The sequence below is a fragment of the Rhinopithecus bieti genome, unplaced genomic scaffold (genome assembly GCF_001698545.2).
Source record: "Rhinopithecus bieti isolate Rb0 unplaced genomic scaffold, ASM169854v2 scaffold_986, whole genome shotgun sequence".
NCBI lineage: Eukaryota > Metazoa > Chordata > Mammalia > Primates > Cercopithecidae > Rhinopithecus > Rhinopithecus bieti.
In genome coordinates, this window is record NW_016803218.1 from 196,948 (window position 1) to 208,295 (window position 11,348).

At 51.7% G+C, this 11,348-nt stretch overlaps 1 protein-coding gene and 1 long non-coding RNA gene across 2 annotated transcripts; one reads left to right on the forward strand and one right to left on the reverse strand.

The window, feature by feature from the left end:
- Window positions 1-85: 85 nt before the first annotated feature.
- On the forward strand, window positions 86-4,290 carry LOC108528216 (uncharacterized). The gene is made up of 2 exons (XR_001885072.1): window positions 86-2,220; window positions 3,830-4,290. It is a non-coding gene; the product is annotated as an uncharacterized LOC108528216 (long non-coding RNA).
- Window positions 4,291-7,870: 3,580 nt separating this feature from the next.
- KCNJ11 (potassium inwardly rectifying channel subfamily J member 11) lies at window positions 7,871-11,342 on the reverse strand. Its single transcript, XM_017869932.1, has one exon. It carries the CDS (start codon window positions 10,679-10,681, stop codon window positions 9,509-9,511), a length of 1,173 nt encoding a protein of 390 aa, XP_017725421.1. The 5' UTR covers window positions 10,682-11,342; the 3' UTR covers window positions 7,871-9,508.
- Window positions 11,343-11,348: the final 6 nt, after the last annotated feature.

Sequence of the window (11,348 nt, forward strand, 5' to 3'; positions counted from 1 at the left end):
GCATGCCTGTAGTCCCAGCTACTTGGGAGGCTGAGGCAGGAAAATTGCTTGAACCCAGGAGGCAGAGGGTGCAGTGAGCCAAGATTGTGCCACTGCACTCCAGCCTGGGTGACAGAGTAAGACTCTGTCTCGAAAAAACAAAACAAAACAAAAAACTCAGTTTATCAGGTGGACTCTTCTCATTTAGCATGTAAAATTCCAAATGGCATCGTGAGTGACTATCCTGAGTATGGATATCCCCATCCCAAAGATGCTCCTATTATATGCAAGAGGGGGAAGCTTCTAAGATAGGAGAAAGATCTGCCTGTGTCTCTCACAAGCTACAACTTAGCACTGGCCCTTCAGGGGACAGGGCTTTCTTTCTTTTGTGGCTCCTGGCTACACTTAATCCTCCCTAGGCACTGGAAGGGAACCTGCACTATCATGGCAGTGGTTCCTGACCTATTATGTTTAAATTCCACTGATATGGCAGCATCATCTGGGGACATCCCTAACCTAGCCTGTTTTCTAGCGAGTGTGCTATCTCAGATGAGCTGAACAAAGAGGTTTATCATTTCCATGCCCTCGTATGGAGACTTAACTGAAAGAGAAGATTGGGTAGGACCTGCACATGACAATCTTATCTTAGAAAAACCAGGGATAGGGGATTCTATAGCCAGAGGCCTCTTCTGGTTTGCTGGTATTCCTGTCCTTGAAAGATCAGTACTTAATATTTCTGTTATGATGCAACGAGGGCAGAAGCCAACAGTAGAAGCCATAGAAGCACAACAACAATCCATAAACTCTTTAGCCTCAGTAGTTATGCAAAATAGATATCCTTATGGCCAAAGTAGGGAGTACCTGTGCAGTTTTAAAAAGAAGCATGTCACTTCTAGATCAACACCTCTAATCAAGTGGAAGAGAATGTACAGGTGCTTAAAGATCAAATTAGAATGTTGACAGATTAAGAGAAAGTGCGGGCTCTAGTCCTAGTTGGCTACAATCCCTCCTGAATGGATTCCAATCTTCTTTGTGGAACTGGTTAGCTCCTTTATTAGGCCCCCTTTTGCTCGTGTGTTTTGCACTAATGTTTGGACTTTGTATATTCAATACTGTAACTCAAATTGTTTCCACTCACTTAGAGACTGTTAAACTCCAAATGGTGCTGCAGATGGAACCATGCATAGACACGCCATTCTTCTGGGGACCCTTAGACTAATCTCAGGAGGAGCCCTAACTGCTGTAACCCCAACGACGCCCCCTTCCAGCAGGAAGCAGCCAGGAGTGGTCATCGTCCACTTTCCCCAACAGCAGTTGGGGTCTCCACTCCTGAAGCAGGAATGAGAGAGGAGGAAGGAAGAAACCAGTTAGGCAGGCAGTTAGGGTGGGTCCTCGGTAAAATTCTTCCAAACAAAAGAACAGCTTGAAAAATCAAACTGCAGGCACAGATAAGAGAATTTGTACAGGGAGGCTTGTCTTAGACATGTCCACAACTGCCTAGGTAAGAAAGACTACACAGAGACTTGCCCAGAGATGCCCACAATGGAAAATTCCTTCCCCTGAGACATGCGCAGTAAGGGGAACAAAGCCACATGGAGTAACTCAAGCTAAGGGCCTGCATGCACACTGGGAGGACAGGGTAGAACTACCATAAATTCATGCTTTATGCAAATGAGATGCCCAGCACTCATCAATTTCTTACAAAAGCCTCTGCATTCAAATGTGAAATGGCAACACTCTTTTGGGCCCCCTCTTGGCAGTGGGGAGCTTTCTTTTTTCACTTCTTAAACTTTTGCTCCAACCTCACCTTTGGGCTCCATGCTCCTTAATTTTCTTGGTTGTGAGACAAAAGAACTTCAGGTGATACCTTAGGCAATGAGAGACTGTTACATTGTGGTGCATTGGTGAGACTGTAAAACTATCAGTTTATTGCTGATAACCCCAACATCAGCAATGATGCTTATGGAAAAAGAAAACAAATCCTTTATGATCAGCTGGATTCTGTAGTTCGTTGAAAAGATGACTCCAATCCTTCACCCTTCCCTGCATTCATGTCCATTGCTGTGTAACTCTGCAGTGCCTCCAACCATGTGACGTCTTTCAGCCAACATAAGGAGACAGCAGTGAAGGTGTGCCAGTTCCCAGTGTAAGCCCCAAGAGGCCTTGTGTGTCTTCATTTGCTTCCTTGTGTGCTTCTAATGGTGCTGAGAGAAGGACAGGTCCAGACTAGCCTGCTGGAGGGTGAGAGATGCTGGCTCCCATATCCTTGTTGCTCCAGTGGAGGCCAGGCTAGATTAGATGACAGCCACCTGACTCCATGTGAGCAAATCTGAGATCAGCAGAGCTGGCAGAGCCAACTCTCAAATACTTGGAAAATACTTTTAATATGTAAAACATTTTAAATATTAATTTTTATTAATACATTAATATTTAAAATGTTTTTTAAAGCCACTGGTTTATACTGGCTTTGTTAACACAGCATAAGCTAAGTGCTACAACTCCTCAGGAATCTGAGCTTTGACCAAAAGGAGTGCGGTAGCCACAGAGATGTGCCTCTGAGGCCCCCTTCAAGAGAGAGCCTGTGTGAGGAGTGCAGTCAGCTGATGGGCTCCAGCTGCAGATCTCAGGGATCTGCTTCAGTATTCCAGCTGGTGCCTGCTCTCCTCAGACTGCTCCTGCCATTGACTGAGCAAGGCAGGAGCTCTGTGTTGGGAGCTGATGCTGGAATACTGAACTACATCCCGAGATCTCCAGCTGCTTATCTCGGGGATCTGAGGTGGCCATGATTTTCTCAGAGTTGTATATTAGGTGCTAGAATAACATCATTTTGTTTGATGTCATTTTGTTATCACATTGATGGAAAAAAAATCAATTCCCAACCTGAGCCACTGTCTGTGTGGAGTTTGCATGTTTTGCATGGGTTTTCTTCAGGTACTCTGGTTTCCTCTCAGATCCCAGAGATGAGCACTTTCAGTAAATTGGGGTGTCTAAATGGTGCCAGTCTGAGTGAGGGTGTGGGTGTGAGCATGCCTTACAGCCGGATGCCGTCCTCTCCAGGGTTGATGCCCACTTAGTGCTCTGAGCCACTGGGATAGGCTCTGGCCACCCACAACTCCAAACTGGAATCATTGGGTGAATAATTATTTGTTTTTAGTAATGTTTTTTTTTCAAGACAAAGTCTCACACTCTGTCACCCAGGCCAGAGTGCAGTGGCACAATCTTGGCCTACTGCAACCTCTACCTTCTGGGCTCAAGCAATACTCCCACCTCAGTTTCCTGAGTAGCTGGCTACAGGCGCAGGTCACCATGCCTGGCTAATTTTTTTGGTGTTTTTGTAGAGATAAAACTCTCTACAAAATGTTGTCCAGGCTGGTCTCGAACTCCTGAGCTCAAGCTATCCTCCTGCCTTGGGCTCCCAAAGTGCGAGGATTACAGGCATGAGCCACCGTGCCTGGCCTAGTAATCATTCTTAAATGTATATGTAAACATTTATTTCAGTGTTAAATATTGAAGTGTTTGGTCTTTATTTAGAAGTTTGATGTGTTTTATGACCAGAAATATGCTGTGAACTTAATTCTTTCTTATAGCAATTAGCTTATGGGAAAATTGGTTTTGTTCCACATTATTTTATTTGAAGTCGTAGTTTCCTAGATCCTATCAACTCCATTAAATGAGGACTTACTATACTGTAGCCTGAGGCTCATCTTAGCCCTCCCTCATTCCCCCTGCCTCTCCCTTCACAGTCAGCCTGCACTGTGGTCTGAGGCTTTCCCCGCTACAGTCTCTCTCCTTTATCTTTCATGGAACCACCCCTAATTACTCACTTGTACTTCTGACTTCATCTTGAAAGCTGCTTCCTGGAAGATCCAAACTGACACAAGGAGGGACTGAAGGATTCGAATGAGGGAAGTAACCCATTCACCGCTTATTTGAGATGGGGAACTGAAGGACTTTGGCAGTTCCTACACAGAAACAGATGGCAGAGATGACAAGGTTTCTCAGAGAATGCGTGAGTAACTGGAATGACTTTTCCTGATGACCCAGACAGCCTGCTCAAGAGCACACTGTTGGAGCTGCCCTCTTTGGATGGAACTATGGAATGATTTTTATTCTTCTACTTCCCAGGTGAATGGGAAACCAAGGAGACAGTCGGCATTTAACAAAAAAGAATCTGCATCGCAGTCAGAACTGTGTTGCATTTGTTTCTCTCTGGATTACCTTGAAGTTATTCCCCTTCCCCCAATAATAATGGCATTATGAAAAAAATTGGAATTGATCAAATGAAGTCAAGAGTAAACAGAGGAAAGACTACCCAAAGTCTGGTTTGCTTCAGTTGGGGGCTGATGATCTGGGAAGGAGGAGATTGGGACATATTTGTGCTGCAGGGAACAGTATTTCATGAAGGGGAGCTGTGTGACTAACAAAAGGGTTAACTGGATCCTATAAGCTATAGACAGCTTCTAGGTAGTGCCAACCTGTGCTGCATACCCGAACATTGTTTCTTCCCCCACTGAAGGTAATAAGCTGTGGAGTTGCACAGGCACTTTGTATTACTCGTTCCACTCATTGGCCTTGGTGGCTGCCAGGAACTGAGGTCAGGGGAAAGGGAGAAGGTCACACTCCTGGACCCAGGTTGGCCAGTCCAGGCAGCCTGCTCTTCACATCACTCCAGAGTTGGACCTGCCCAGAGTGGAACTAGAATAGGGTATGGGTAGCACCTGCTTCCCCTCCCATAAAGAGTCAGTGCCCTAGGTGGGTAGATCTGGCGGGGGGCTGCCAATAACCCAGAATCCAGCACAACAAAAGGCACTTCTGGCCCAGCTCCGACTAACCCCACTGTTCTTCCTTTCCCCAGCTTCTTTCAAGCTGGAATCAATCTGTTGTTCTTTGGACCTGAGGTCAACATGACTTTGATGGATGGAATTCATCTTCTTTCTAAAGTTATCTGGACACTTGGTACAACACAGAGTGTCTGATATCTGGGCCTGGGGAGACCTCAGAGGCCCTGGGGAGCCCAGAGACCTGTGGAGTGTCAGGGTGGCTCTCCTCCTGTGAATGCAAGCTCCCTGGGAAAGTTCTCCCTAGAAAAAGATGTGGGGAAGGAGCTCAGATGGACAGAGCCTCCTGCCCGTGGAGAGAGTATGGGCCCTGGAGAAGCTGCGTGAGTCCTCTCCAGCAGAAGGGCCAGAGGTGCACATTAGTGGGGCTTGGGTGGGTCTCATGGTGACATTGGCTGGAGATGCCAAATCCACAGGTGTTAGGCCTGGGCAGGTTCTAGTGTGCGAGTGGGCTAGTTTTTCTAGACTAGCACACAGGAAGAGGGTGGCCTGGCTTCCCTTCCCTCTGAAGCTCAGGACTGAGGCCCAGGACACATCTTACACCATTGATATGAGTTGGGGACAGATGGGTAGCAGATGTGCCCAATTGACTGGCTGGGAGAAGAGCCTGGAAGGCAAAGACCCCAGTGTTCCTGTAAGGAGGAGGAAGATGGAGGGCTCACCATGCACGTGGGCCAGAAAAAGTGCCAATGAGATTGTTCTGACTCTAGGTGTTTTGGACATAATCTAGGCTGTCACAGAACAGCCAAGCCTGCTGCCAGTTTCCAATCTGGGATCTCAGGTAGGCCCAGGGGCTTGCTGAGTTCCACCTTCCCTCTTGCCCTTGGTCTGGAGACAGCTTTCTCCCTGTGGTGAATGTGACACAACAAGGTGCAGCCCTACTAAAAGCTGGAGCTTGGGTCACTGGGATTGTGTGCTGTGGGGAAGAGGGGGAGGGAAGAGCAGGGCTGTGGCATTAGACAGACTTTGACTGAAATCTTGGACCTGCCTCCTACTAGCTGTGAGATCTTGGCAAATTACCTCCTGCTATAGGCCAAATGTCTGTGTCCCCCTAAAATGCACATGTTAAATCCTAATGCCCAAGGTGATGGTATTTGGAAGTGGGACCTTTGGGAGGTGATTAGGTGATGAGGGTGGAGCCCTCGTGAATGGGATTGGTGCCCTTGTGTAACAAGGCCCCAGAGAGCTCCCTCACACCTTCCACCATGTAAGGTTACAGGGGAAAGACAGCCATTTAAGAAGCAGGTCTTCAGCAGACACTGAATCCACGGGCACCTTGATCTTGGACTTCCCAGGTTCCACACTGTGAGTAATAAACGTCTATTGTTTATAAGCCACCCAGTCTATGGTATTTTGTTATAGAAGCCTGAATGGTCAAAGACACCACGCTTTCTGATCCTGTTTCCTCATCTACAAACTCAAAGGAGAATGGTGCTTCTCTCATAGTCCTGCTGGGCCACAGTGACACGTGGTACTTCTCCTTTTCAGGGGCCCTGTAGTCGAGCTAGCTCTGCACATAGCATGTGGATGGGCTGGACTGCTTCCTCTGCTGTCATGTGATGACTAATGAATGCAGTCCTGGAGGCTGAATATCACAAACAAAATTATCACAGAAGTTCCTGCTGGGCTGAGTAGCACTCAGGTGAACTTCTTTGTCCAGTTGAGGCTAGTGCCAGAGAGAAAGGGTACCCCCAGATGGAGGTAGCACCATCAGTGGGCAAGAACACCTTTGCGGAGGAGGGAGGCTTGGTCGAACTGCCTCTCTATGCCTGGAGCTTTCCAGCCCCGCCCTGGGTTATGCCTTAAGGCTGGGGGTCTCCCTCAGGTTTGGTGGAAAACCTAGGATCAGTGGCCCTGATTTTCTCTGCTGAAGTAAGTCTTCTTTGTGGCCAGCAGGTGGCGCTAAGCCCTCAGTTCTGTGGGCTTCACACTCACTAGCAGTTTAAGGTCCCTGGCAGGTGGAGGAAGGTTACTCTGGATGGGGCTCCAAGGATGGTGCTGCCAGCAGGTCCTTATTAGTGAGTCTGGCCCTTCTCCTTGGCCTTAAGGGCAGCCTAGCTGAGTCGCAAGAGCCAGCCTCCTAGAATGCTAGGCTGACTCTGAGTAGCTTTCACCCCTTCACCCTCTAAACCAGAAATGGGTCAGCTCTGCAAGGAAGGGAATCAGCGCTGGGGACTGCATGGGTGCCAGGAGGGGGCAGCTTAGAGCTCAGACCAGCAGCGACAACTTCCTGGCCCCTTGGCCCTGCCTCTGGAGCCACCTGGGACAGACCCTCACTGATGCCCTGTCTGCAGGCCTCACACTGTAGCAATAACCCTGACTTTTTGTCCTGTATGCCATCCATCTGTTATTCATTCATTCATTTTTCATTCATGTAGCACCTACTCTGTGTAAGCAGCCACAGTGCTGAGTCCCAGTCCCTGACCTCAGGAAGCCATGGACTTGGGGATGGGGAGACAGACCCCTAAATGTAGGCAAAAGGAGAATGCCCATAGCACAGCGGAGGGAAGGGACCTTCCTTTCCAGAGAAATCAGGGAAGGTTTCGAGGAGGCATCATTCAGCCTGGATTTTTATGGATTTCAACAGACAGAGATGAGGCCTGGGCAGTCCAGGCCAAGGGAATAACATAAGCAAGGTCTGGGAGGTAGGAAGCTCAACATTATGTGCCAGGAGGGATAGGACAGTGAGGTACCCAGGGAAGTGGGTGGGCAAGTGCAGACTCCTAGCAAGAAAACAGTGGGCCATAAAGCCGGAGAGGCAGTCACAGCCCGAATTGGCTGGCTAAGAAGCTAGCCTTGACCCAGAGGTGATGGGGAACTACCGAAGGTATTTCATGGTGGGGGTGGGGGGTGACCCACCCTTCTAAGACCACCCTGGAGGCTGCGTGGCAGATGGATTGCAGCGGGTGAGATGGAGACAATGAGACCAGGTCACAGGCATTGCCATAGCCCCTAAAATCATGGTCTCAGCTGGGAAGGGGGCACGGTGTGGAAAGAAAGACTCGGCAAATAAACATGACCAAGGGCAAAATAAAAGCACCGTCTCTCTTTAACACTTGTTTGGCCAGTTTTCTCGTCATGTAGCTGATTCAGCAGCAATCACAATAGTTAACATTTATTGAGCACTTACTGTAGACCAGGCACTTCAGCATTTTACATGTTTTTCGTTTACTCCCAAAACAATTCTATGAGGTAGGTACTATTAGCATCCATGTTATAGATGAGGACTGAGACACAGAGAGGTTAAGTTACTTGACAAAAGTCATACAGCTAGAGCCAAGATTCGAACCCAGGCAGTTGGCTCAAGAGTTAGGGCTCCAATTACTACACTAATGCCTATGACACCTCTACCCCTCTCCCTGGGCACTCCACCCTTCCAGCAGGTCCCTGGGAGTAGAGACAGAGCCCAGGGCTGCAGAGCCTAGTGAGTGCCCAAAGGCTGAGTTGGCCAGACAGGCTGACAGGGCTGGGCCACCTGAGGCAGGAGGGGGAAATTCCCCCCGAGCTGGGGGAAGAGGTGCCAGCCTTCCGTCCCTCCCCTGGCCTCCGTGCTAGGGTCTGTGGCGCCTTTTGAAGGGGGTGGCAGCTGCCAGTCCCTGCCTCCCTTCCCACCAGCATGCTTGCTGCTTCCCCAGCAAGAAAAGCCAGAGTTTAGGTCATGAGGGGGAGGCTTTATTGACAACGGAGAAGGCAGAGTTCTAAGCAAGTTCACACAACACTGCTCCAAGGGTCCAGGCGCAGGTCAAACCCGTCAGGACCAAGGGCCTCTTCACCTCAGGGACCTCACTCCCTCCCACCATCCTGAACCTTCCCACACCTTTTCCAGCAACCCAAAGACACCCAACTCCAAGCCACCCTCTGGACAAAGTGAGTGGCAGCCACTGTTGTACAGCCAGGACCAGAGTTGGGCCTGAGGCCTAATCATGTGTGGTGGGCACAGGACACCCTCTCCTCAGCCTCTGGGGACAGGTGGGAAGTAGGCAGGGGCAGTAGCCCCAGCCCACAGAGCCCTCACTGCAGGAGGCCGATGTGGCAAAAGGCAGGAGCACTGGCATCTCCTCCTCCCTGTGCCTGAGCGGGGCTCCGCAAAGCCAAGCCTCCTCAGGTCACCTTCCCGTGCTTCCTCCCCTTCCAGCCCTGAAACTGGCCCTCGGAGGGGAGCCCCGTCAGCTTCACAGCACCAATTCTCCAGTGGGAACACGCTCTCTCATCAACTGTAGGCTAGGCCCAACCCTTAGCCAGGTGCTTTTTCAGGGACCAAGGAGAGCTGGGGCCTGACCACAGACATTTCTTGAAGCCAAAGAAGCAAAGCAGCAGCCCTCAGGGGATTGTTCTTCCCCAGCCACCTGCCCAGTGTGTGGCTGGTCAATCGTGGGGAGCCAGGACTGGCTGCACACACAGCTTTAGGGCCCAGCACCTCCCACAGCCTCTGCAGCCTTGGGCAGGGGAGAGGGGTGAGGCAGTCCTGAATTGGGTTGGGAGGAGCAAGGACAAAAATAACCCAGTACAGGTTCCTGCTGAGGCCAGAAATAGCATAGTGACAAGTGCCTTGTAACACCCTGGATGAGCAGCAGGGGGAGGCTGAGCTGAGGCTGGCCCAGCCTCACACTAGGCCCTGGCTGGGCTATATACCATACCACACGGTCTGTGTGTACGCACGCGTGGCGGGGGGGGGCCCGAGACACCATGGCTCAGGACAGGGAATCCGGAGAGATGCTGAACTTGGGCTTGGCCTTGGCCATGGCCACGCTACGCTTGCGCAGGGGCCCGCGGGCTGAGGCGAGGGTCAGAGCTTCCAGTAGGCTGTGGTCCTCATCAAGCTGGCGGGCCGTGCAGAGTGGTGTGGGCACTTTGATGGTGTTGCCAAACTTGGAGTAGTCCACAGAGTAACGTCCGTCCTCCTCAGCTACAATGGGGACAAAGCGCTGGCCCCACAGGATCTCATCGGCCAGGTAGGAGGTGCGGGCCTGGGTGGTGATGCCCGTGGTTTCCACCACGCCTTCCAGGATGACGATGATCTCGAGGTCCTGGTGGTGGTGCAGGTCGCTGGGTGCCAGGTCATAGAGTGGGCTGTTGGCATCGATGACATGGTAGATGATCAGCGGGGCCACCAGGAAGATGCTGTTACCACCCACACCATTCTCCATGGGGATGTCCACCTGGTGGAGGGGCACCACCTCACCCTCGGGGCTGGTGGTCTTGCGCACCACCTGCATGTGGATGGTGGCGCTGATGATCATGCTCTTGCGGAGGTCGCCCACACGCAGCATGAAGCAGAGGCGGCCGTGGCGCAGGGCGATCACTGCGTGCTTGCTGAAGATGAGGGTCTCGGCCCTGCGGTGGGCCTGGGCAGTCTTCATGAAGATGCAGCCAAGCATGATGGCGTTGATCATGAGCCCCACGATGTTCTGCACGATGAGGATCAGGATGGCCAGCGGGCACTCCTCAGTCACCATGCGCCCGCCAAAGCCAATAGTCACTTGGACCTCAATGGAGAAAAGGAAGGCAGACGAAAAGGAGTGGATGCTGGTGACACAGGGCTCAGCAGTGCCCTCGTTGGGGGCCAGGTCGCCGTGGGCGAAGGCGATGAGCCACCACACCATGGCAAAGAGCAGCCAGCTGCACAGGAAGGACATGGTGAAGATGAGCAGCGTGTGTGGCCACTTGAGGTCCACCAGCGTGGTGAACACGTCCTGCAGGAAACGGCCCTGCTCCCGGATGTTCTTGTGGGCCACGTTGCAGTTGCCTTTCTTGGACACAAAGCGGGCCCTACGCTCGCGGGCGCGGTACCTGGGCTCGGCAGGGTCCTCCGCCAGGCGTGTCAGCACGTACTCCTCGGGGATGATGCCCTTGCGGGACAGCATGGCTCTGGTGACCCCCAGGGAGGGGCTTCCCCCATCGGAGGCACCCCTCGGTCGTGGCCTAGGGCCTCACTGCGGCGTCCTCTCCGTGGGCACCCTCTCACCCTTGGGCTGTGCTCAGCCTGTGCTGGCCTCACTTCTGAGATAACTCCCCACCAGACTCTTCCTCACCTCCACCTGCATCCCACTTCACTTCTTAATATCAGCCTCAGGCCGGGTGTGGTGGCTCATGCCTGTAATCCCAGTACTTTGGGAGGCTAAGGCGGGCAGATCACGACGTCAGGAGTTCGAGACCAGCCTGACCAACATGGTGAAACCCCATCTCTACTAAAAATAAAAAAGTTAGCCTGGCGTGGTGGTGCACACCTGTAATCCCAGCTACTCAGGAGGCTGAGGCAGGAGAACCGCTTGAACCCGGGAGGCGGAGGTTGCAGTGAGCCCAGATCATGCCACTGCACTCCAGCCTGGGTGACAGAGCAAGACTCAGTCTCAAAAACAGAAAACAAACAACAAACAAAACAAAAAAACAGCCTCACCCTTGAGCCTACCTGCCTGCCGCCTAGGGAGCCCCCAACCCTGCCGGCTCTCGACCTGGCCCTGGGTCCTCCCTCAGCTTACCCCGCCAGCTGACCACGCTGGGTCTCCCACCGAGAGCCTGTCTCCCCTCCCA

Excerpts from the sequence above, each read along its gene's own strand:
- KCNJ11 (XM_017869932.1), bottom strand. The coding sequence starts at position 10,681 with ATGCTGTCCCGCAAGGGCATCATCCCCGAGGAGTACGTGCTGACACGC.